The 26,612-nt window shown below is 38.1% G+C and overlaps 1 protein-coding gene across 1 annotated transcript; it reads left to right on the top strand.

The window, feature by feature from the left end:
- LOC103026350 (calcium-activated chloride channel regulator 1) lies at positions 1-24,950 on the top strand. Its single transcript, XM_022663401.2, has 14 exons — positions 1-198; positions 7,281-7,415; positions 7,536-7,686; positions 7,781-7,886; positions 10,358-10,523; positions 11,776-12,006; positions 13,039-13,263; positions 13,395-13,575; positions 15,577-15,683; positions 15,770-15,985; positions 16,878-17,148; positions 20,523-20,687; positions 20,976-21,203; positions 22,193-24,950. Exons 1-14 carry the CDS (start codon positions 49-51, stop codon positions 22,582-22,584), a joined length of 2,724 nt encoding a protein of 907 aa, XP_022519122.2. The 5' UTR covers positions 1-48; the 3' UTR covers positions 22,585-24,950.
- The last annotated feature ends 1,662 nt before the right edge of the window (positions 24,951-26,612 follow it).

The following is a 26,612-nucleotide window of genomic DNA, read 5'->3' as shown; positions in this document are numbered from 1 at the left end:
TCATAAAGCTCCCACTCCGTGCTCTGTGTTTCAGTTAGTTCTGCAGTCATGGTGAGAGTGGTTGCTGTGGTGTCGCTGGTCCTCAGCGCTCTGGGAGCTGCTATAGGAATCAAACTGGATGGAAATGGATACACCGACCTTCTTATAGCTATCAACCCAGCTGTACCTCAGAATGATAAGCTCATCAATCAAATCAAGGTATCTATTTATATATAATATATAATACATTTGTGCAATGTTCATTTAGCCTCATACCAGCAGTGCTTGTTTAATATGTGCAATAAATGATTATCTGAATGCTTTAGATTAATTAAACTTCCAGTGCTAATTGTGGAACACCTTGGGAGAAATTGTACTTTAAATTTAGACCACAAGTTTATTAATAGTTATTAATTAGGTTATGAATGCTTAAAATCATAGATAAGCGGTTACAACCCTATTTGTAGGGCCATTATCTGGTGTTAATACTGTATATATAAATAAATAAAAATATAGCCTAACCCCTGGTGGCCTGGGTCCATTTTAATTCTTGCTATTCTACAGTATTAAATACTGTTTATATACTGTTTATTTGTTAAAAAAAACAGTATTTACTGTTCTAAAAACACATTCACCCTGTAATCTATTAAACTTCCTGCAGTTTTTATCTCTACACTAGATCTTGTCATCAAATATTTTATTGCTTTGTGTGTTTATGCACACAGGATAAAATGAAAATCACATAGTATAAGGGCTCAGTATTTACCTGTAATGCCTGTCTTCTCTAAATTTATCAAGACAAGTAAGTTGCTGTTTTTTATATGGTAAATACTGTAAATACTGTATAGCAGCTTTAATTAAAATGGAGCCAGGCAACCAGGAGTTACATTTTGATTTATTTCTATGCAAAACTTGCACTAACCCTGGATAAGTTAAATTTAATGATTTTTTTAGCAAACCTGTTAGCCTTAAAAAGGTTAGGTAATGGGTAATAAAAACATAAGTTAGCATAACTTAACATCAAGTTATTACAACTAAAGGGGAAGTTTATTTAACTTAAATTTAATTTAATTTAATTTAACTAAAAAATATTTATTTCATTTATTTTGTCCCTTTATTGTTTATACTTTCTTAATTATTATTATTATTATTATTATTATTATTATTATTATTATTATTATTATTATTATTGTTATTATTATTAATGTGGTTATTATTATTATTATTATTATTATTATTATTATTATTATTATTAATGTGGTTATTATTATTATTTATTCATTTTAGTTCCATCAATTAACTTTTTAATAATTTTGGTGTAATTTTAGTCCTCTGTTTTTTTATTGTGTTTATATTTAATCATTCTAATATTTATCTCTTTGTTTTATTGCTTTACATTTTAGCCTGGCTGTATATCATGTTATTTATGTCACTACAACTTCTGTGTTTCTAGGCCTATACAAATGTTATCAATTAGTCTTTGTTAAATAATATAGTATATATCACAGGAAATATGTAGAAATATGTAGGCTACATTAATAGATATTTTTTAAGAATAAGAACATTAATTGCCATTATGAAAAAAAACATTAAGAGAATAAAACCACGACTGGGATTTGAACTAGGCTTCCATCCGGTGTTCTGTAGAGTTTTGCTACCCTGTCAAACCATACTACCCTAGTGAATATTTAAACGTTAAATTGCTAGAAAAAAAACATATTTAAACATGCTTTTGGTGAAAAGTTTTGAGTTTTGTGAAAGGTAGGGACCAGTTAGGAAGAGATCCAATCACTACTACTTTAGGGAAGGTGGCGAGGCGGGACAAGCGGGTTAATCAACCAATCAGTCCGTCTCTCCTGCAGCAGCGCGCAGATCCAAAAGCCGGGAGGACAGACTCGCCTGTGAACTGTCATTATTTACGGAGCTCGACTGCAAGTTAACGCGACAGTCAGCAGAGAGGAAGAGGAGAGATTATATATTTCTCCTTTGATGTCGCGAAAAAAAACAAGATAACGTGTAAAAACCGTGTGGAGCGACTCCATCGCCGGTAAAAACACCACTAATCTTTCAGCTTCTGCAGACCAGAGTCACTCAGATCTCCATGCAGAGATCCGTGTTTTAATGCTGATGTTATTTCATGAGCTGATGGTGTGTTTAACTCGACTGTGTACTAACATACACCACTTCTGTTCTGTAAAGTTAATGTTACTGATACAGGACTCATTAAGATCAGATCATCTGTTTAGTTTCACAGTGGGAACCATATAGCTAGTGTTAAAGCAGGAACAGCTCAGAAAGGAAAAATATGTAGCGAAAATATAACAATAAAATAAGTGAGTCTATGAACCAAAAAGTCTGTGTAAAATTCCTTACAGCACTTTCTCATAAGTTTCTCACTTTAACTCATGAAGTCTTTCAGTACATCCTGAGAGCATCTCTAGAGGACAGTGTGAGAACGTGTGTTTTTAGAGCTCATTTATAGAATGTAGCTACAGTAGGTGTGCTGGAGATAAAACTAGAAGCTGTGTTTTTACGTCTACAGCTCTGTTTAAACTATAATTTAACCATTCAGATGTTTTATGATCTGATTTCTAGAACAAAATTTTTAATGCAAAATATTTATAGTCACATACCTACAATAATAATATACATTAAATCATATATAAATATATTTCACATTCAAACATTAACAATATTACACAAGTGGTTAATATGTGTTTATTTTTTATAAGTGTATAGTTAATAATTCAAGGGCACTGATGGAAAAGCATTTACATTTACACCCTTTACTTTACTATATTCTTATGATATTTAGTTGACTAAAACTAGACTAAAACTAAAAACATTTCAGATGACTAAATTATGACTAAAACTAAATGCCATTTTCGTCACAAGACTATGACTAAAACTAAATCCAAATTTGTTGTCAAAATTAACACTGTCACAGAGGCCATCATTCCTCAGTGTTAAAAAAAAATCTTATGGTACAATACAGTGGTGCCAGATGACACAGTGACGCTTCAGAAGTCTTAAAGTCTAAAACCTAGTTGTGTACTGTAATTATTTATATACCATATAATATATTTTTAACTCTGAATCTAATAAAACATATAGTTAACTATTCAAAACATGTACTGGCCAAACTCAAGCAGTTTCACTTAATTTTTACAAGGTTTCTAATCGGAAGATGGTCACAAAACTAATGTGATATTGAAAAAACATGTTTAAAAGCAAGTCCACTCATTCATTTGATTTTTTTTTTTTTCAAGACAGTCTTTATTTTAAATAAATGTTTGACCCCATGTTCAAATAATTGATATTTATGACAAGGAAAATCATATACTGGCTACTGGAACTCACTCCTGTTACTAGCACTCATTCCTGATATTGTTATGTTTTTATGTTTTGAATAACAGTAATTAAAGTTACAGGAATGAGTTTTTAGCATAAAATGAACAAAAACCTGAAAAATAGCTGATCACCGATGAGTCGCAGACAGCCGGCAAATATTCAACATATTTAATATCTGACTCAGTCAGCGACTAGAAGTCAGGAGCAGCATCTACATACAGCCAATGAGATCACAGAAAGAGAACCAAGAGTCCAAAACACATCAGAGCTGTTTATGGAGAGTCTGACCACCCTACCATCCTCCTGTTATATCAGTAAATGACTGTAGAAGGAGCCTGTGAGTAAGTCCTCTATGAATAGTGGTGAATGGAGCTAAATGTTAAAAACCTTAAATTAAAAAAAATTATGAACTACTTTTTCTGAATATTTCTTTAATTTTAGAAAGTAGAATAATGTATTTTACTAAAAAAAAACTAAGAAAGCATGCCTGTATATTTCATCTTAAGAAAACAGGTTTTACACTGTAAAGCAGGGACGTGCACAAGAATCTTGAAGGGCAGTTGCTCTAACCTGAAGAAAGGGCAAAAAAAAGAGACTCTCTCTCCTGTATTTGTCTCTTTTCTGTGGGCATTTCGAATTTTCTGCATTAACACAACGTGCATGTGAATAATTCGAATAGTGCTTTATGTCCGTCATTCATCTTGGTTGATAAAATGAAATGTTATCAGCTGCATGTAACTTAGTTTGCTTAGCCTCCCACAAAACAACCTGAGCCATGTAAAACATTGACTGCAAGCTAGCTGGCTGTCGGGTTTTTTTGCTACCTAAACGTGGCACAGTAGGTGGTTGTCAGACTATTTAGGATCACTAAACGTCCTAAACTCGACGACATCGGATTTTAGAGAAGTTGATTGTAATCATGTCTTGTAATACTGTGAAGGCTACATTTCAAGCTCACCTTCATGGCAGTCGCTCTACTTCCACGGCATCTTCAAACTCCTCGTGGGTCTCTGCTATACGGCTGAAGCGCCGCCCGGTCGTGTGCTGCGCTTTTTTTTTTTTTCTAGTGAAGCGTGCTGCGTGTCCCCCGCTACGCCCGCGCCCCTCCCTTTTGTCTATCTCTCGAGGTGTCTGAATCTGAATGATTGACTCTGAAAACTTTGTTTTACGAAACTTCAATCAAAATTACGAATTATAAAGAAAATCTTGTTGAAATATGAAATCATATTTGCCTATATTATTTTTTCCCCTCTCTCAGAAGGGCAATATCAGCCAAGGACGGCAAAAGGGCAGTTGCCCAAGCACATTGGGCCATAGCGTCTGCACGTCACTGCTGTAAAGCACTAGCATTACTGCTACTGTGAGCTGGTTATTGATTTGATATAAACCACTGAAGTCGTGCGTCATTCTGTGTCTAAGCGTTTTTTCCCTATGAGAAAAATGAATGGGCTTTTCAAAAACCTGCCTCTGTCACATTCTGTGGTAAATAAATCTGTTCAGTCCCCTGTACGTTTTATTCTGTGTACATTTACCTCCTGAACATCACTGGATCCTCTGAATTTCGAGATCGTTTAAGAGTGGAATGAGAAAAATGCTAACTTTAAGCTAATACCACAGCGCAGTGAACTGAACTCCTGGCGCTGCTGCAGAGATTAGCAGGGGACTCTTTTCGGCGCAACACCAGAGAACTCCGGCCGTAAGTTAGGAGCTTTTTACACACAAGCTGATCAAACTAATGAACTAACTGCGCTTACTGAGGAGAGCTGAGAGTGTCACAGCATTACATCACTAAAACAGGTCAGTGATACTCCAGAACCAGCTGTAACACTTTTTAACATTTACCGTCTTTATTATGCAGTGAAATAAATGGGTGTTTCTGGTTGGTTGTCGCCTCAGTGAGGACAGGTAGTTAGTTGATTAGTTGATTAGTTAGTTGTTAGTTGATTATTTGGGTCAGGTGTTGTAATTAGTATAAACTAATGACCGTAATTAAATACTAATGCTGAACTGAGAGCCATTTTCTCTTATTATCTGCTTTTTAAAGCTGTAACACAGACTACACTGCTTAACATCACACTGCTCACCATTACTGAAAGAGTTTTCACCTGTTTAAATGCTTTAATGATCCTCTGTGAAGAAGCATAATAATCCAAAACGCTTTCTGATGGGAGTTCACTGGTGTTGTGCAGAATCCAGCCTGAGTCATTTTCCAGCCGCGGTGCTGTGACGTCAGTTAAGCATTAGCTTAAAGTTAGCATTTTTCTGATTACTCCCCTTAAACGATTTCGAAATTCAGAGGATCCAGTGATATTTAGGAGGTAAATTTACACAGAAAAAAACGTACAGGGTTCTGAACATATTTATTTACCACAGAATGTGACAGAGGCCAGTTTTTGAAAAGCCCATTCAAATCCCGTATTGACTTGAACCGCTTAGACACAGAACCCCAAAGAAGTCCCAAATATGGGCATAAACAACATGGCGCCGACTACAAAATGACGACACGACTTCAGTGGTCTATAGTTCTGTGTTGAGGACATAAGTACATATTTCAGTATAAAACTGATCAGACATTTATAAATCCTGATGTTGCTCAGTTGTTTCAAATGAACCTGTTAATTTTGTAATTCTCCTTATCTGATGTTCAGAGATTATCTGCCATGGCATCACTAATTCTCGTGTGTGTTTAGTTCAGGTGTGTTCTCGTGACGAAATTTGTTTCTGGAGAGCAGCCAGGTGATTCAGTGATTTCCCACAGTGAGAAATTGTGTAATTTGTGACCCCGTGTCCCTGATCAGTCATGTAGTGTGAAAGTCTCAACAACTGAAGGACTCGTGATTACAGCACAACCAGTCGTGTAGTGTGAACAGCACAATGACTGAAGACTCAAAAAGTCATGTAGTGTGAACCTGGCATTAGGAGGACCTCATCAGTTATAGTTACAACAAGATCAAATATACAGAAAAAACTAATGAGGGAACTTAAATTTGGTCTTCCCATGATCTTCAGAAGAACCAGCTGATGTCACTTCCTGTTGTAGATTTACCTTTTAGAATGTTCCAGATATTTTGGATGGGGTAATGTGTTATGCTAACAGGACTAAGTGAAACCCAGTGAAAACTAAAATTTGTATTTTATATGTATTATTTTAAATACTTTGGATTTCTTATGAAAAAAAAAATTATAGCATAAATGGGATTTGGGGTCAGACAAAAATGCAAAAAATATAAATTTCTGAAGGATTTTAGAAGTTATATTTCATGATAGTTTATAGTTAGACAGTGGGGATAGGTAATAAATGCTAGTTTTTATTATTTTGCTTATTAATTACTGTATAGAAATTAATAATGAATAAATAGAAACAAATTCTTAAGAATTTACTTAAAATTGATGATTAATTTGGTAGGAACCACAGAGAACATGCAGTAAAATGTATAATTTTATATGAAAGTTCAGACTGATGTATTGCATGTGTGGGTACATATTAGGCCAACCATGGTGTTTAGTTGACAATAAAATCATACATATTATTACAAATTACATGCCTTGGAAATTTCATAAGGTTACAAACTGACCGTGATTAATATTGTGTGTTATATATTGTCATAAAGAGCTGAAGTTTCCTCCACTTGAAATCCCCCAGAACTCTTATCTTATCAATGATCTGCAGGATATGCTGGGACAAGTTTGATCCATGGCAGCTCACCACTGTAAATAACAGTTAATTTCCTTCAGCATGTCAGGTTTACATTCAGATGTTTTTCTACAGCTTTATAATGGCTTTATAATGGCTCACATTATTAGAAATCTCATAAAGATGCTAGCTGAAAGTAACATCATCAAAGAGAGTAAACAAAATCAGAAAATAATATTATTCATATTTATTTTAAAGATTTGCACAGATATGTGAAAGTAACATTAAGTATCATTCTGCTCTTTTTTTATATCAGGATATGATCACCAGTGGGTCACAATATCTTTTTCATGCTGTAGAAGATAAGGTGTTCTTCAAGGAGGTGAAAATTCTAGTTCCACCAACCTGGAAGGGAAATTACGAGAGAGCCAAAAGAGAAACCTACGATAAGGTACGCAATTTGATCAGTTTGTCTTTATGTGTTTTTATTTAAAATATCACTTATTATTGAAACTATTGATTATTGTTATTTCTAATGTTATTTATAATGTGCTGCATGTTCCAATGATAGGCCAGTGTCTTTATTGATCGCCCGAACCCAATTTTCGGTGATGAGCCGTACACTAAGCAGATGAAAGGCTGTGGGGAAGAGGGGGAGTACATTCATTTCACCCCAGATTTCCTCCTGGATGATGACCTCCTCGATGCGTATGGGACGAGAGGTGAGGGATCAGTAGAGCTTTATGGCCACACATGAACAAACATTTTCAATCCAACATATAATAATGTGATATAAACTGTTTTTTTTTTTTTTAGAAAAGGTCTTTGTTCATGAATGGGCTCATCTCAGATGGGGGGTGTTTGATGAGTACAGTGAGGAGGAGCCGTTCTACTTGTTTGGCAACAACATAGAGCCTACACGGTCAGATCAGCTTGGTTTTTTTCCAACTTCTCATCTTTCTGTTACACAATCCATGATAAATATCTAGTATTTAATAGGTACATAGTACCAGTAGAAAGGTACCCCTTTCTACTCGGAAAGATAGAAGGGTCCAAAAGATGGCACTCGTTATCACACATTATCAACAGGTCTAGAGGGCACATTATCCTAACTTATGATGGGACACTTTATTACATTACTTTATTACATTTTCCTATATACAATTGCTGCTATTTTATTTATTTAGTAAAGTTATAATAATAATACTAATAATAATAATAATAATTTCACCGTGATGGGGGATGTACAGCAGGTAATGGTAAATCTCTAGTTCTTAAAAATAATACATTGATGCTTTGTCTTCAAGTCATCAAGAAGATTTCTGGTCCACAGTAATCTGTAAGAACTACCAGTTCGGTTTAGCTGTACTCTACTCTGGCTTCAGATCTCCAGTGTGAGGTTACTGAAGTCTTTGAAAATCAAAGTCTAATAAATATATTTTGCTAACTAATGATTACCAATATAACCTACATTAGCATGGTTAGCTGTTGTTGTGTGATTAAAAAAGCAGAAGTATAAAGCATTGTAAAGTATTTTGGCAAATTTACAGATGTTAAAATTTTAAGGTTTTTGAGATACAGATATTAAATGATTTTGCTTTTTATACAGCAACACTGAAAAAGCATAGAAAATAACAATGCAAAAGTAAACATAATATGTGAGATAAATCAAATTTGATCAAAATGTGAGATCTTCTTCTTCTTTTCGTGTCTTGAAGCTTGTTGGTTATATGATTGTTTCCCTTTGATTGTTTTCTTTACATAGTCTTTTGCATTTTTATTGAATATGGCAAGATCGTTTAAGCTGCACTGATTGTGTAGTAGGGGGCAAACAAGGCAGTGCTGCATTGTGTTGTCCTCTCCACATTCACAGGTGGTTTGGCCAACTTTGTAGCCCCATCTAGCCATGGCAGCTTTTGATCGCCCTGTTCCTGTTCTCAGGCGATTGAGAGTCTTCCACTGGACCCACGGAGCTTCTGAGCCCGGAGGGAGGGCTTCAGATGGGTGAATACACATGTTAAAGGGAGGGGGGTCTCGGACTGGATTGGAGTATGGTTTCTTCCTGTGATGCTTATAGGGGCTGGACATGGCTAAGAAAGCTTCTCCTGGACTTCAGCCGCTGGGCCAGGGGTAGACGTCCGTGAAGAGCGTGGCGTTCATCATTGGTTGCCTTAGTCATCTCTACTCGGCTGGCTACTTCCTGTCTCACATCAGCAGGAGCAATGTCAGCGAGGATGTGCAGATTGTTTGTGTTGGTGGGCTTCAGGCAACCAGTAATCAAACGGCAGGTGTTGTTCAATACTGGGTCTAGATTTTTGGCATGGGATGATCTCTCCCAGACAGGACATGCATATTCCGCGATTGCGATTTGCATTTCTGTTCCTTAGATGGAACGCACAGACTTGGGTCTTCGCAGGGTTCATGTGTAGGTGGTTGTGCTCGTAGTAGAGGTTTAACTCATATAGGGCTGAGGTGAGATTTGTTTCTACAGCTTCAAATGTACTCTCCTGAGATGTTACACAGAGGTCTTCAGCATAGATGAATCGCTCAGTGTTCGGATCTGTTGGTTGGTCGTTGGTGTAGATGTTATACAGTAGTGGAGCCAGTACACTACCTTGAGGCAAGCCATTCTGCTGTTGTCGCCAGCGACTTTGTTTGTTGTTAAGGACAACATAGAAGCGCCTATCTTTGAGGATGGCTCTGATGAGGTCTGTGATCGCCAGGTCTTTTGTCATCTCTAAGATCTTTTTCAGGAGGAGGCGGTGATTCACAGTATCATATGCGGCAGACAGAATTTGAGATTAGGAGCTTTTTCTTCAAAAGTGATGATGCGTCTGATATTGATAACAACGTTTATAATATTTATTTAATGGCATTTTATACATGCTATGGTTTCATTTACTTACAATTTAAAAAAAAACATGCATCTATATGTGAATAACCGCAATATGTGTAATTAACTGTCAAGACAGAAAAGGATAAAATGGTACTTTTTTTTTCTAATTTACTTGTTTTTTTTGCCAATTGTCCCGCTGTATATCCCCCACCAACCATCACTAGTGATGCCACAAAACAAGGAGACTGAAGACTAGCACATGCCTCCTCCGATACATGTGAAGTCAGACTCCGCCTCTTTTCCATCAGCTTTCTTGTGTCCGCTTACAGTGGAGCTCTGCAGACAGACTCAATGGATTTACTTTATATCTACTTTATATTTGCCACTATATATTAATCCAATTACTAGGTACATACACTAGTATGTACTGTGGACCAATTTGTACCTATTAAACACTAGGTATATACTGTGCTGTTAATAAACTGCTATCCATATCATAAACATGTATAATATTATCGTTTTAAACACATCAACATATTGTGTATTTGTTTCTTCAGATGTATTAAGGACATACGTGGCAGAAATTATAAAGTGACCAATGGAAAACATGTGCACTGCCCCACTGATGTGGCAACGGGTTTACCCATTAAGGGATGCCAGTTCTTTCCAGACAGAGAGCAAGAAAATAGTGCATCGATCATGTACATGCAAAGCCTGGACTCTGTAAGTGGGTGGAATCGCTGAGCTTATTCCTAGCTGTGGGTATGTAGAGTAGAGGGTGTGGCCGACTGAAGTTCATGAAAAAAAATAATTAAATAGATACTAAATCTACTGTAATGTGGAGACATTCCAAATATTTATTTCATTTCACATAATTACAAATATTTCTAATTGGAACATACTTTTTAGTATGACTAAAAAGTATGAGTATTCTCTATTAACACATTCTCTATTGTGTACTTTAAAATACAATTTCTGCAAAAACAAAGAGTATATTTTATGTATGTTTTCATAAAGTATGTAAATTAGAAAATTGAATATTATTGTAATATGTTATATCTTAAGCACAGGTATTAATCAGCGAGTCTATGAGCTTTTATGTTATTTGTTTGATTATTAGAAATTAATTTTAATCCATTTTCACAAAATATCTAAAGCTCAAATTTTGAAATAGATTGGGAGGGGCACTGGGTGATGTATGGGTTTAGAGGCAGGGCAGGAGAGAGAGCTGATTGGCTGAGCCGCAGCAGCAGTGTGCCTCTAAAAGCGGTGAGGCGCAGATGGTTGAACGTCAGCAGGGGGGCGGTATTATTGAAAGACTGATCTGCATATTGCGATGTGTCTGCGTACCAATGTACACGAACACATCATCCAGAGAAAGTCATCACTGGTGTATTAAGTAACAGATGATAAACAGGTAGACCAAGGAAACCCACAGCAGTTGATGACAGAAGCACAGTGCATTAATGTTAAAGAAGACACAAAACTCACTGTTTAATATTTTTGAAGGGGAATGTAAAATCAAACATTGCTCTCGAAATGAGGTTCAACAGAATAATTTGGAAAAAACTAATGGAATTTTCTGGACAAAATTAATGTTGCCTTCAACTTGATATTTTGTTGCAAAGGTTGCACTTTTTGAAACTAAAATCAAGTGATTTCTGAACCATATGTTGCCCACTATAACAATGATATCACGGGACAGTGATTGTGTGATAATCGATATATCACAAGATACTTCACGGTATCTGTGTTGCTGAAGAGGATAAAATAATCCTAAATAATTAAATACCAGCAATTATGGATTTATTGGTGTCAGTGTCACAGAATTTCACAACCAAGAAATCATTTTTAGGGGTACCAACCATTTTTTTGTCCACAGTTCTTTTCTGAAGGCTGTCACTTTGACAGTATATAGTTGAGTCAGTGTTTGTTTAGGCTGATGCACTGTATAATATGGAGACTCTCACTTTAGGTAAAGGCATTCTGTGGCTTTATGGATCACAACTATGAAGCACCGAACATGCAGAACAAGAAATGTGACTACAGATCTACCAGTTCGGTCATTTTTGAAAGTTCAGTCGACAGTGACGCCCTTAACACCTTACAACCTCTACCGTCCCCACCACCGCCCCCAACGTTCACCGTGATCCAGAGGCAACATCGGGTCATCTGCCTCATCCTCGATGTCTCTGGGAGCATGAAGGTATTTTACTGTGCTTTAAACATTTAATAAAACAATATTTACATGATAAATATTAGAGATAAAATGAAAGAATGAAAGGCCAAAGCCTGGAGTTAATATCTCAACACACTCAGGAGGGTTTAATATTAATAAAACATGACTTTTGTATTTGTATCATAGTTATTTAAATTTCATACAAACAATACATTAAACACAATATTTGCTTGAAATAAATGGATAAATACACATATAGAGGAATCATGTTAACTGTCATTTTTAAAGAACTTTGTGTTGTATTTTATACAGTTTTCTGTGAAGTTTAATAATTCCATGTTTAAATAGCAACAATTTGTAAAATGTAAAAAAATGTGTGTTTACTTACAGTGTATACAATATGTAACACCCTCACTTTAGTAAAGTAACCTTTGACATCATCAGTGATATCACAACCCGTTCACACTGTTCACACTTCCTGTATGTTCAGAAATTAATAATATTAATTTCACTAAATATTTTTCATATTTTCTCTTTAAAGAGCTTAAAAAGATATGGCTTAAGCTGTCCAATCTGTCATAGTAAACTATCAAAATAATTATTTTGTAATAAAAATGTCATTTGTTTAGTTTTATATGAACATATACAGAATTAAAGTCAACAGACGTTGTCTACTGTCTCTTTAAGTGTTGTTAAGAATTAAGACAATTTTGGGCAGTTCTAGGTCAACCACGTTTTCATCAATGCATGACAGGAAATAAACATTGCACATAAGTGATTAAGAAAGAGATTAAATTGGAACATGTGACTAATATCTAGTCTGTAATCTTATAAATTGAATAAGTAGTCCAAACAATATTATTATTTTTTTTTCAATTATTTTTTTTGATCATCTTTTGATTCAGAGTAAAATATATCAGTTTGTGTACACAAAAAAAAAAAATGCAGCAATGACTAGTAGGATCCAGACTAGTAGGAACTGAACTACTGAGTATAAATAGACCCGTGGGGACGATGATTCTGGTCATAAAAGTTATTAATATTGTTGTTTGTTTAAAGGGTGAAAGAATTCTTCGGCTACAGCAGGCTGCTACACTGTTCCTGAGCGAGATTGTGGAGGAGGGAGCGCAAGTGGGCATCGTTAAGTTTAGTACCAACGCTGAAATTGTGAGCCCCCTGACAACACTACAGGGTAAAGAGTCCAGAGACGGTTTAATCAGACACTTACCCAAAACTGTAGATGGATCTACAAATATGTGCAACGGACTTAATCTAGGCTTTGAGGTAAGGCTCACTCTTAATATAGAATGTGTTGCATTCATTCTGTATTGAAATCTTATTTAGCCTTAATCTGAATATTAGGTTGGCATGCTGTTTAAGCTTTCACTATGTAAAAGGTTTATTGCTTTTTACAGGTGCTTAAGAAAGACGATGGAAGCACAAAAGGAGATGATTTGATTTTTCTAACAGATGGGGAAGCGACAGATAAAGTTGAGGATTGTCTACAGTCGGTGGTGGACAGTGGTGCCATCGTTAACACTATAGCACTCGGGCCAAGTGCCTCTTCCGTGCTGATAACCATGGCCAATCTAACAAGTAGGTAACAATGTAAAAAATGTCACTAAAGCTAACCATATCAACAAACTCTGTTTCACACCTTCTGACAGCCAGAGGGTGGTGTGGTAGTGGATGAACACTCTCTGCCCATCTTGTTTTTCCACCTACATAGAATGTAGAGGTATGTAATTTGAATCGTAGACATTGTATACTTTTTAAATAATTAGTCTGCATTTTATTGCATGAAATAATTTTTTGATACTATATAAAATAAGAACTTAACATTTGAACTTAACATACAGAAACTTTTGTTCTTGACCAGTTTTTTACACACTGCAGCAGGGATTTTGGCCCACTTCTCCATACAGATCTTCTCCATATCTGAGATTGAGTTTCAGCTCATTCCAAAAATATTCTATTGGGTTCAGGTCTGGATACTGGCTAGGCCAGTTGCTCTGGCTGTGTGTTTCGGGTCATTGTCATGCTGGAAGACCCAGCCACAACCCATCTTCAATGCTCTCAATGAGGAAAGGAGGTTGTTGGCCAAAAATCTTGCGATACATGACCCCATCTATCCTGCCTTCAGTATAATGCAGTTGTCCCCTTTGCAGAAAAGCAAGCCCAAGGTTTGATGTTTCCATCCCAGTGCTTCATGGTTGGGTTGGTGCTATGGGGTTGAACTCATCTTTCTTCTTCCTGCAAACATGGCAAATGGAGTTGATACCAGAAAGCTTTATGTTGGTCTTATCTGCCCACATGACCTTCTCCCATGCCTCTTCTGGATCATCCAGATAGTTAATGGTAATGGCGTGATCAGAGGGATCTTGCGTGCCCTGCAGGATTTTAATCCATGACGGCGTTGTGTGTTACTAACGGTAATCTTTGAGACTCTTGTGTCAGATCTCTTCAGGTCATTGACCAGGTCCTCCCATGTCCCATGCCTTCTCAGAATCATCTTTACCCCACGAGGAGAGATTCTTCATAGAGCTCTAGAACGAGGAAGACTGACTGTCATCTTGTGTTTCCTTCACTTTCTATTAATTGAACTACAGTTGTTGCTTCTCTTCAAGCTGTTGCATATTGTCCTGTAGATTATTCCAGCCATGTGCAGGTCTACAGTTTAGTCGCTGGTGTTCTTAGACAGATCTTTGGTCGTGGTCATAGTGTTTAGTTGAATTTGTGGAAAGGTGTGTTTTATACAGGTAACAAGTTCAAGCAGTTGCATTTAATACAGGTAATGAGTACAGAATAGGAGGAGCTTCTTAAGGAAACACTTACAGGTCTGTGAAAGAGAGAATTCCTGCTGGTTGTTGGTGATCAAATACTTATTTCATGCAATAACATGTAAATTAATTATAAAAAAACAATCATACAATGTGATTGTCTGGTTTCTCATAGTTAAAGTGTACCCACAATAAAAAAACAGACCTCTACATTCTTTGTAGGTTGGAAAACCTGCAAAATCAGCAGCGTATAAAATACTTTTTCCCCCCACTGTATATTCAAGAAAACGTTCAAATTAAAGCCTCTCCAGCTTTACTTGGCTCTTGTCAAAACAGTGGATGGTTTTTGTGCCTGTGTTGTTCATTTCAAAGCCCTACAAATCCATCAGCAGCCAAAGCAGATACCAAACTCCTCTGTGGCTCTAACCACTGAGGAATTTTCTCCAAGGGAGTTTCATCTTAAAAGCCCAGCTAGCCTCTTTGTTTATTCACTGTCAATGTTCCCTATAAAGAGATTATTCATGGCATGGGGGTTATCAGCTGTAATTTATTACTTAGGTAGATACCTTTTGTGAGAAGGGTCTCAGAAATATGAGTTATGTGTGCACATCTCTTTTATTGTGGGGAGATGTCACAAGATTTGTAGATATATAAAGTCTCAGTCCATGCTGTGCACAGGATACCATCCACTACCTTAACGCCCTCTGGAGGTTTATGCATCTTAGGACCTCAGTTACATCTATGACTAGCGTTATACACTTTTTTATTGTTTGCAACATAATATTGAGTTTTCCATGCCATTTAAACATTTTAACAGATGGAAAGTTCATTGTAGCAGATCAGAGTTTGCTTTCCAACCAGCTTGTGGACGCCTTCACTTCATTTATATTGTCAGACGGAGATCCCACCAAACAGGCAATCCAGGTGAGATAAATATATAATCATTTTGAATTATGTCAAACTTACTTTTTTGTGAGTCTCTTTCACTGATTTCTTTATTTTCTAAACAGCTTGTCAGCATTGGAAAGAATACTGCTGATTGGTTCAATGGGACAGTGCCCATAGACCGCACTGTAGGAAACGGCACCACCTTCACAGTCATCTATGAAAAAAGTATACCCACCGTGCACATAGAGGCACCAAGTGGGCGGGTCTACAATCAGGCTCATGTCACTAATCACCAAGAAACAAGAACGATCACTCTGAATATTCCTGGAACTGCAGAGGTATCACAGAATTTCCTTTATTATTTTAAAAATATATGGAGATGAAAAATGAATGTGTAAAATGAATTGTGACAGTTTTTAAAACATTTTAAATGTCTCATTCTATTGTTTTTTTAATCATTTTAAAATGTGAAGTTGTGGTCTCTAGTATGAATGAATGTCATTTGAGACGGTGTTTCTGTATAACCCTGCTTTAGTTCACTGAATTAGTGGTCTCTGAAGAAGGACAGGATTTCGGCTCTTGCTCATGAATATTCATACATGCAAATATATCGCCTCTGATTGGCTAACAGCACTGCAGCAGAGAAGCATACCTGCCTTCTCCCACAGTAAATTTTGCAGTTCTAAAACTCAAAGAACAAACAAAAATTTAACCCTTAAACTTCACTTAACGTAAGACTCTTAGCGTCGCTCAACGAGGTAAGCAGCGTTGCTCGGCCGAGGGGTGAGTAGTGGCTGCTCACCGTGCTGCCGAACGATGCTGCTCTCCCCGCACCATTGATAACATTTCTTTCAGCTAAACTGACGCTCTTACCTCAGACTTGATGATTAGGTGCTTGGGCAGTTTCACCACGTCGCCCCAGAGTCCGCTCTATATCATAAAATCTGACGCAAACGGCGCCCGCTGTGACCGAGCTGTGCTGCCTTGTCAAGCCGGAAACCACCAGAGATCTGATGTAAACATGTAGTTACTTACAATAAGATAGCTAACATTAACTAGCTGGTGTAAACAGAGCTGTAAGCTCTTTAGCTGACGTGACAGTGTTGGCCCCTTTACAGTGTTCTTATATGAATATGTTTCATAATATGGACCCTTTAATATATAAACAAATTACATACTATAAAATATAATGCATTTATTGAGTTCTTTTTCCACTTTTTTGCATGGCAGCCTGGAGACTGGAAATATAGCTTTCTTAACATAAGAGCAGCTGCTCAGACTATGTCTCTAACAGTGACAAGCCGAGCAGCCCACGATGACGTCAATCCAATCATTGTTACTGCCGAAATGAACCAGCCATCTGCTGATGGAAGTAAACCGATGGTGGTTTATGCTGAGGTCAAACAGAATCGCATGCCTGTGCTTGGGGCCAAGGTCATGGCCACCATGGAGTCAGATACTGGGCATTCAGAACTCTTACACCTCCTGGATAACGGAGCAGGTAAACCTCTTTAAAACACTGTGCATTTACTGTATGTATCATCCAGACACCTCAACTATGCTACATTTACATACATGTTAAGAAAATTTCAGATTTTAATATTCAAAAATGTCCTTTAATAATATGAGCATATGCGGTATTTATCATTTTGAGTGCAACAACCACTATAAATTGGGCCTGAAATCAAGAAAAAATGCCTTTCTTATGGTGAATTCTAGTGTAACTGTTAAAATGAGCCTTAATGAGCCACAAAAAACTATACAGCAGATGTTGAAACCAAGGCAGAACACTGCAGAAAATCTTTATCAGTATCGTTATTGTACTGCTCTGTGGAGAACTACCATATTTTTCACACTATATGGCGCACTTAAAATCCTTTAATTTTCCCATAAATTGTCATAATCCAATGCTCCTTATGCATAAATTTTACCAATCAGGTTGTAAAGAGCAGTAAAACCACTACACTGAAGTTCAGCGTTACACAGGAGTTTTAGTTCAGTGCCACAGCAGTATTAGCATTTGCTGCTAACCGTGCTAAGCACTAGCTTAATGGGATGAACCGCTAGCTGATAGCGCCCTGGCTTTCCGCAAGACTCAGAGTTCCACAGCGTATTTTCTTTGTCTAACCCTTTGTTGGCAAACAGATTCAGGTCGGTCCTGTTTGGAAGTACAGCTGGCTGGAACCTGCCATGGAGTCCAATGTTGTGCAGGTGGTTAGAACATGTCTGTTGTTTGGAGAACTTCCCTGTCACCGCTGTCCATGTGGCTATTTATGTCTGTTAGGGACATAGGTTTGGTGGAAAAGTCGGGGGCAATCCTTGATGGCAGCCACTTTTCTCCCTTGAGTGGAATAACCCAGCTACCCCGTCTAAGACAGACCTAGGTGGTATTCGGCAGGGTTGGCTGTAGGTTCATGCCGTCTTAAGATATCTGATTAAATGTGGAACAGATAACTACATCATCAAGATAGGCCACTGCAAAGGTTCTACAGGTATTTAGAAACCCATGCATGAGCTAGTGAAAAGTTTCTGGAGCTCCATAAGGGACAAAGATCAGTACTGTCAATGACCATAAGTGGTGTAAAATTAATAATTCCCAGTAGCACTTGGTAATGATAACTCTGCCGTTTCTCAGCCTCTCTACAAGGTCATGTTTTTTAGGTAGAAGGTATGAGTCAAAATTAGATATGTTTTTGAGATGGCAGAGATCTTTTCAAAATATCCAGCTTCTATCAAGCTTGGGCACATACACTATGGAGGTGGTGCTGTTGGAAGGCTCTATGGCCCCTTAACTCCACCTCTGGCAAAAAAGGAGGGTGTAACTGTAACGACTCTCTCAGTGATGGTGTATGGATCCAGGCTCCAGTGCTCAGGATCAGGACACAGGCCCCTGGTTGGAACTTCCTGTCCCTATAAGCCCCTAGTGTGTGCTAAGCCTGTTCCATATGCTCCTTAAGTAGCAGGGCAACTTTTTCAATGTCGATCCTGCATCTTCTGTAAATAGTCAACCACTTTTCTAAAAGGGTAAGGTCTCCTTGGCAACATCCAACAGCCTCCAAGACATCTAACTTCTAACCAGAGTCCTTGGCCCTAAAGAAGCTTCATGAGTGAGAATCTCACGGCTTAAATCATAAACAGCTCTGGTCATGAGGGAGATGCGTTTTGTACTCAAGGTTCTTACGTTCTATGTAATCCTATTGGCTGTAGGTAGTTACTGCTCTTGACTCCCAGATGTCAACTGGGTCAGATATTTAGCATCATGTGTTAGCACACCACATGACTGAGCAAACACCAGGTGATCACTGATTTGCTTCAGAGCAGAGTTTTTATTGGCTACTGTGATCTAGTTATGATACCTGTGGCAGCTGCTGTTTACTGACCCACTCTGACCAAAATCTCAGCTTTCAGCAGTCAGTAGGTCAACTGAGCCTCTCCAGTGAGATAGAGGGTTAAAAACTAAGACAATTCCAAATTTCCCCAAATTCTTCTTTCTGATGGTCTGCTTATAGGTATACAGGAAAGCCTCTACATCATCAACCGAGGTGAGCTTTGTTAAAAGCTTCTAAGCAGGGGCGCCGAGTGGTCCAGCGGTCTAAAGCGCTGGCACTATGAGCAGGAGGTCGCCGGTTCAAACCCCAGCTCATGCAGCTTTGCCATCAAGCTGCCGGCGTTAGAGGGAGCAAAATTGGCTGCTCGGCAATGCTGCATCGGCAGCAGCTCGAAAAGAAGCGGTGGCTGACTTCACATGTATCGGAGGAAGCATGTGTTAGTCTTCACCCTCCTGGTGTGTTGAGGTATCACTAGTGATAGGGGGAGTCCTAATGAATGGGTTGGGTAATTGGCCGTGTAAATTGGGGAGAAAATGGGAAAAATTAGAAATAAAATTATAAAAAAAAAAAGCTTCTAAGCACTAGAGACTTACAGACTGCACTGTACAACATTGTATTAGCATAATAACAATAACAGTTAATTGAACTGAAATGCCCATGATACCCTTTTTATCACTCCCCCAGGCTTGGGGCTGTGCTTTTTATCTCTTTTGAACATTTATCTGTGCTTGACACAGTCAACAACAAAGGTGCTGATGCTGAGTCCAAATGGGATATTCTAACAACTGCCTAGCAACCACCTATAGCCACATCTTAGCAACCACTAAGTTACATTATAGCAACAAACAAGCAACCCCATAACAGTCATCTGGTATATCATAGAAACCATTGACCTTTGATGTGGTAAAACATGATAAAGAGTACTAACCTTAGTTGAATAGCCCACCTCCATTCTCCCGCAGCTTTCCGAGGTCCAGTAATTTTGTGCTTTTTGCCCAGCACTCTTTACAACCGGTGCTCTTGGGCATATGTTATAATTTGAAATAAGACAATTCGCTTCATACACAGTTATCCAGGCTCAAAGCAGCTCCACACCTCATTGGTAGAATCCAGAGAGCCCTGACATTTAAAATGAGGCATTAATAACTTAAAAAGCGCACAAGAAGCTTCAACCCGTAGTGTTAGCTGCAGATCCGGGGTGCCGCCATCACTGTACTGATCATGACCATAGACATATACACATAGATGTTGCATAGCCTGCCTAATGGCGTAGCAGCCGGATGCTATATTGGAGGAGTCAACCACGAGCCCCGGTGCAAAGATGTAAAAAGTGATTTATCAGGGACAAAATATGCCTCGAAGCGCCTGTTGTAAAGAGTGCTGGGCAAAAGGCCCAAAAATGCTGGATCTTGGAAAGCTGCAGGAGAACAGAAGGTGGGCTAGTCAACAAAGCTTAGTAATCTTTATCATATTTTACTACACCCAAAGTTAATTTCTCCTTTAACTGCACTTATATTTCACACTATTCTTAGCTGTTTGTTTCCAGGCGCTGATACTTTGAAGGATGATGGCGTCTATTCTAGATATTTCACCAAACTAAAGAATGGAAGGTACAGTCTGAAAGTGCAGGTGACCCGTGAAGGTGGAAACATTCCTTTTACACCCAGCAGACAGGGTGGTTCACTGTATGTCCCTGGATATATTGTGGATGGTACGGTGATCTTCCATCACATTACATATAATAATGTGAACATTAATTTTAGGACATTGATATGTTATAGTAAAAAGAGTCAATACATGAAAGATGAAGTGTATAGTGTGTATAATTGATGTGAAGGGTGTGTTGTCTGGCACTGGTACTGGTTAAACCAGTCAGTGCTGCTGAATTAGACTCCTTAATAAAATATAAACTGACAGGTTTGGACTGGTGTAAATCTAATCTCTTGTCTAATCTCTTAAAATGCAGCATGAAGACTGTGATTCTATTCTTTATTATCAGGTGAATTACAGCTAAACCCTCCAAAACCTCCTGTAAATGTGCAGCCGGCAGACGTGGGCAGCTTTACCAGAATAGCCACTGGAGAGAGCTTTGTGGTCAGTGTCCCCCCAAATGCCCCCCCACCAAACTTCCCTCCCAACAAAGTCACAGATCTGAGTGCTGAAATCCTGGAGGACACTGTGCTTCTCAACTGGACAGCTCCGGGCGAGGACCTTGATCAGGGAACAGGTATATATTATATATAATTCCAAGTCCAGTACACATACATTTAAAACCTTGTTTTCATAATCAACTGACAGAAACAAACAGAATTGGAGAAATTAACATGCTCAGCTGTGCCTTTGACATAAGCAAGGCAGGGCTTATCGCTGTACCTGATTGACATTTTAAGGTGTTGCATTCGTTCTGTTGTGTCACTTTTGAAGTGAAGTGTTAAGCCTCATATAAAGTGTTTAGAATCAGACGGCTGCATATACAGGACAACATGCATCACCATTAAAGTCATTACCTTGAACACCACATCACCACAAACATAGATCGCAATGATGAAACATATGGCAAGTCCCATATTTGTCTTGGTACAAAGGACAGACTTGGTTAGTGCCAAGATAGCATGGGGTGCAATTTTGTACAAAGCTAGTTTACATTTGGTATTCATTACAGGAATTTAAACAGCCCAACGTTTCGTTAATGAGGTTCTGCCACCAGTGACCCTAACTTTAGTGAAAGCACACTGTGGTGCACTATTCCAGCAGGACAGTGCTCGTCCACATACTGCTGCAGTGTAACAAGAGCATACCTTGAAGACACTACAGATACTATACCATGTCCCCCTGCATCTTCTTTTATGTGCTATCCACACTTCACTCCTACCGCACAATCTGCAGGAACTGTGTGAGAATATTGGAGCTGCATGAGATGGATTATCACAGTACGAACATTAGGAACCTCTACAACTCTACATGCTGAGACTTTGCATTTTGTGTTGGCAAATGTAGCGTTCAAACCCCAATTTGAGAGACGTTACTTCTGAATGTGTACTTCAACAAATAATCCAATATCAATGTAATATCAGTTTATTATTTTATGTTTCTGGAACTCTTTGTATTTGTTCAAATTAGCATTGCAATCTAAGATCATCCTGGGTGCAACCATTTGTTTAATGGTGAGTAAAGTTTGTGTAACCAGCATTCCCTTTATTTCTCTTTTCTTTTCAGCTGGATCCTATGAAATTAAATGGAGTGAGGATCTGGAGGTGCTTCAGAAGAATTTCAGTGGTGCTAATGTATTAAACACGTCTGCTCTCCAACCACAAGAGGCGGGCTCATCTGAACAGCATCACTTCCTGCCCGATATCCCGATCCCAAACGGCACCACCCTGTTCTTCGCTCTTCGCTCAGAAGACAAAGAGGCGGTGAAGTCTGATGTGTCTAACATCGCTCGAGTGAAGAAGTTTGTTCCAGGTCCCACATCTACAGAAACTCCAGATCCAGGCCTGAACATGAGCGCTGTGGTCATTTCAGTCTGTGTGGGAACACTGGTGGTGTGCCTAATAGCTGCTGTGGCCATATACGTAAAGAAACGACAGAGAAATAGTGGAGTCATTTAAATCTAAAGAGAAAAATTGATTGATAGTGATATAAATGTGACTAAAGGCGTACTCACACTAGGCACTCTGTACCACGTCTGGACACGGCTCCCTCCCAAAGCTATTGTGATCATTGTGAACTGTACTCATATACAGTACTGTGAACCTGCTCCTGCAGCGTGCTGGTAAGCTCTGTTACACCTGTAATTTAGCTATGCTGATTACCCCTCCCACTTGGCTGCATTCCCCCTATCACCAGAAATGCCCCAACAGCAGGTGGGTGAAGACCAGCACATGCCTCCTTTGATGCATATAAACTACCGCCTCTTTACCTACTGCTGCTAGCGTAGCATTATCATATTACCATACTTCATATGGTACATCCTATACATCAGCTCACAGATGTCTGTGCTGACCCACATTACGTAGAGAGTGATGTGGGGAAAGAGCGCCATCTACCCACCTAGAGAAAGTATGGCCAACTGTGTTCTCTTGGACTCTGGCTGCTGATGACAAGGCCGGGATTCGAACCAGTGATCTCCCGACCATAGTGGCAGCTGAACCAGTCGGAAACCCCACAATTAAATGTTTAAATGATTGACACCACTTATATAAATATCAATAAATTTTTGTGTGTATGTGTGTGTAGAAGTGTTTGAGATGGGGGGCCCCATTCAAAGTGTAGCCTAAGGGCCTCGATCACCTTAATCCACCATTGTTGACAGCCAATCTCGTGCTGGCCTGCATAAAGAAAACAAATACGTAAAGGCTGTTGCTTGGAGGAGCTGCAGCACAATGAAAAGTCTTACATTCCAAAAAAAATAATAACATGCAGCAAATTTTACAGGTCAGGCCAGCGGGGGAGCAGGGATAATCGTGCTCCAGCATGGTTTGGGCCAAGTGTGAGTACGCCTTAAAAAAATTATGTACAGTGGTTTGCAAAAGTATTCATACCCCTTGAACTTTTTTACATTTTGTTAACTTACAACCACAAACTTAAATGGATTTTATTGAAATTTTAAGCGATAGACCCACACAAAGTAGCACATAATTGTAAAGTGGAATAAAACTATTACATTTTTTATGGGGGGGGGTTGGGTTGTCTCTATTAGCTTTGTGCATCTAGACACTGGGATTTTTGCCCCATTCTTCTTTACAAAACAGCTCCAGCTCAGCAAATTTTATTATCTTGCCACAGAAGCTCAGTGAGATTAAGGTCAGGACTTTGACTGGGTCATTCTAACACATGAATATTCTTTGATCTTAACCATTCCACTGTAGCTCTGATTGTATGTTTAGGGTCATTGTCTTGTTGGAAGGTAAATCTCTTACCCGGTTTTAAGTCATTAGCAGCCTCCATCATAATTTTCTTTTTAGGATTGCCCTGTATTTAGCTCCATCCATCTCCCCCAGCTTTCCTGTCCTTGCTGAAGAACAGCATCACCACAACATGATGCAGCCACCACTGTGTTTCACAGTGGGGATGGTGTGTTTAGGGTGATAAGCAGTGTTACTCTTTCACCACACAGTGCACTTTGCATTTAGGCCAAAAAATTAAACTTTGGTCTCATCTGACCACAGCATCACATGTTTGCTTGTGGCTACAAACTGCAATTGTCAATTCTTTCTTTCTGTCTTTCTTTCAACAATGGTTTTCTTCTTGCTATTGGTGTTTATAATGAGACTAAATTACACACAGCTGGCCTTTTATCTAATTAAGTGACTTCTAAAGGTGATTGATTGAAGTTTGTGGTTGTAAGGTGACAAAATGTGAAACGTGAAAGTTCAAGGAGTATCAATAAACAAACTGGTCATTTTAATCTAATAATGCATTATTAGTAAAATGAGCATTTTTGGATTGAGCCTTTAATAAAATGAAGAAAAGGAAGAAATAATATTAAATAAAGCAGTAAAATCGCTCACTATTAATGTCCTGTTCATTGTAGAAAAAGGTGGAGGCCATGGTTTGTTCCCTTATATTCTACAGGAATAAACCTGGAATAATCTGTGCAGTACAGGACTGAGACAGAGCTGAACTCCCCTACTTATTTGCTTAGACCCGCCCCTTCTCTGGGTTTCTCTATAGGGCAATACAGCTGTTACTCCCTGACCATGCTGCCTTTATTAATACCAATCACACTGTTCATAATATATGATTAAATATGTTATAAGTCTTTTCTGCAAACTTTAAGTCAAACTTAATTACAGTAACAATTACTTGCTAATGAATAATTGTCAATCAGAAGGATATATGTATCTTTTTAAAAATACAAATATACTTTCCTCTGTATCAATATCATAAACATATTTTGTTTAATAAAGTTCAGGTAAAAGGTGGGGATGTATTATTTGCAATGCACTGAAGACAATAAAATAATGATTTTCAATATTGCTGTCAGTTGCATCATTAAACTATTATTTTTAAATAACAAGAATCAGGATATACACATTTTAAACATTAATATAATTCCTGATTATCTCTATTGGGTCTCTGTTTCAGCAGTTTATGTTTCATAATAAGAGTCATTTTTCAGTGCTGTTCCAATAAAGCTCAAATGCCCATTTGAATACATTTGTTTAGGTTTTTTGTATGTTTTTTTTTCACATGACTGTAGTTACATAAACATAGTGGTGCATAAAACTATAGAACATAATTAGTTTATTATATTTTTATATTTTAAGAAAGTCTCTAATATACAAAAAGTACATCAGTCAATATACTGTATATTGACAAAGAAAAACATCTCCAATTTTACAGGAGAGAGATAAAACCTTCTAAAATTTTTGTGGAAGTCAATAAAAAGAGTTTATTTCAGGTAATTGTGGAGAATTTCTTTTGGTCCATCCATCAAGAGATTTTGACACAGTGAAAAAGGGGACAGGCACAGTTTTGGAGTTCAAATTATGTAGAAAACTAAAAATAGTAAAAAAAAATGGAGATACTTGTTTTTCATTAAACACCAACAATGTATGTATAAACTGTACACTGTCTGTCCAAAAATGTTGTTGGAAAAAATCCTGAACGGTTGTGTGGGAAAACTTATGAAGAAACCTTGTATTTTATATGCATTAACCAATACTCACACTATATTTGATCATTTTGTTGCTCGCAGTGTGTTTTGCACGCATTTGTATGGAGGACTGGCCAATGGCCACCATGTATTCTTTGCACACATAGTGGAACATTGTTTGATGTGGCATGTGACTAACACAGACTTTATTATATGACAAATTAACCCACATGATACATTTACTAACACATTAACATATAACATATGAGATGTAGCTCAGGCTTGAAGTATTTTGTTTACTGCAGGACCCTAACTAACGGTCATTAATTCGACTGGTACGGGGCTAAATTGCTACAAAAAAGGCTATTAGATCAAAGCAGCCTTTTGGTGAGTGAGTGCCTCCCTAAAAAACCTCTGCTTCAAAGCGGGGGGTGACGCACACACACAGATAGTGCCATGAGGTTCCGTTCTGGAGGAACGCAGTCAAGGCCAAACACTAGTGGTCCGGTCAGACAAGTGAAACTTGAGCACTAACACGTGAAATTATGCATATTAACATGAGCTAATCGTTAGTAACGCCTCATCAACAGGCTTGACGTCATTTTGGGGTATAAACGTGGAGTCAGATTAGAAGGGGGGTCAGAACTTATGCTGGGACGGCTGTTAGACGGTCTTTCATGTGTGGGTTCTCCTGAATATTCAGCACTTTGTAATAAATGCTTGGTTTGCTTTCAACTTCACTCCACTGTCTGACTCTCTCTATCAAACGAACACGCAGGGGAGTTGTACCCCGGACGAGAGGTGGGGGTAGCCCATCTCACATTTTCTTTTCTACAACAGTTGTTATTGGTTGTGATCACTTAATAATTTGTCTAAATCAAATGGTAGAAAAACAGCACTAGAGCTCTGGGATATGTTTAATAATGAAAGTAGGACACACAATGCCCTGAAGGGAACTTAGGGACTAAACAGCTTTAAGAAAAGCACTTATCAGTGAAACTAACCGGCAAACACAGCTTCAGTTTGCTATGAAGCATA

The sequence above is a fragment of the Astyanax mexicanus genome, chromosome 18, assembly GCF_023375975.1.
Source record: "Astyanax mexicanus isolate ESR-SI-001 chromosome 18, AstMex3_surface, whole genome shotgun sequence".
Classification (NCBI taxonomy): Eukaryota; Metazoa; Chordata; class Actinopteri; order Characiformes; family Acestrorhamphidae; genus Astyanax; species Astyanax mexicanus.
The sequence above is the reverse complement of the archived record's forward strand: the minus strand, read 5'-3'. Positions and strand labels throughout refer to the sequence as shown.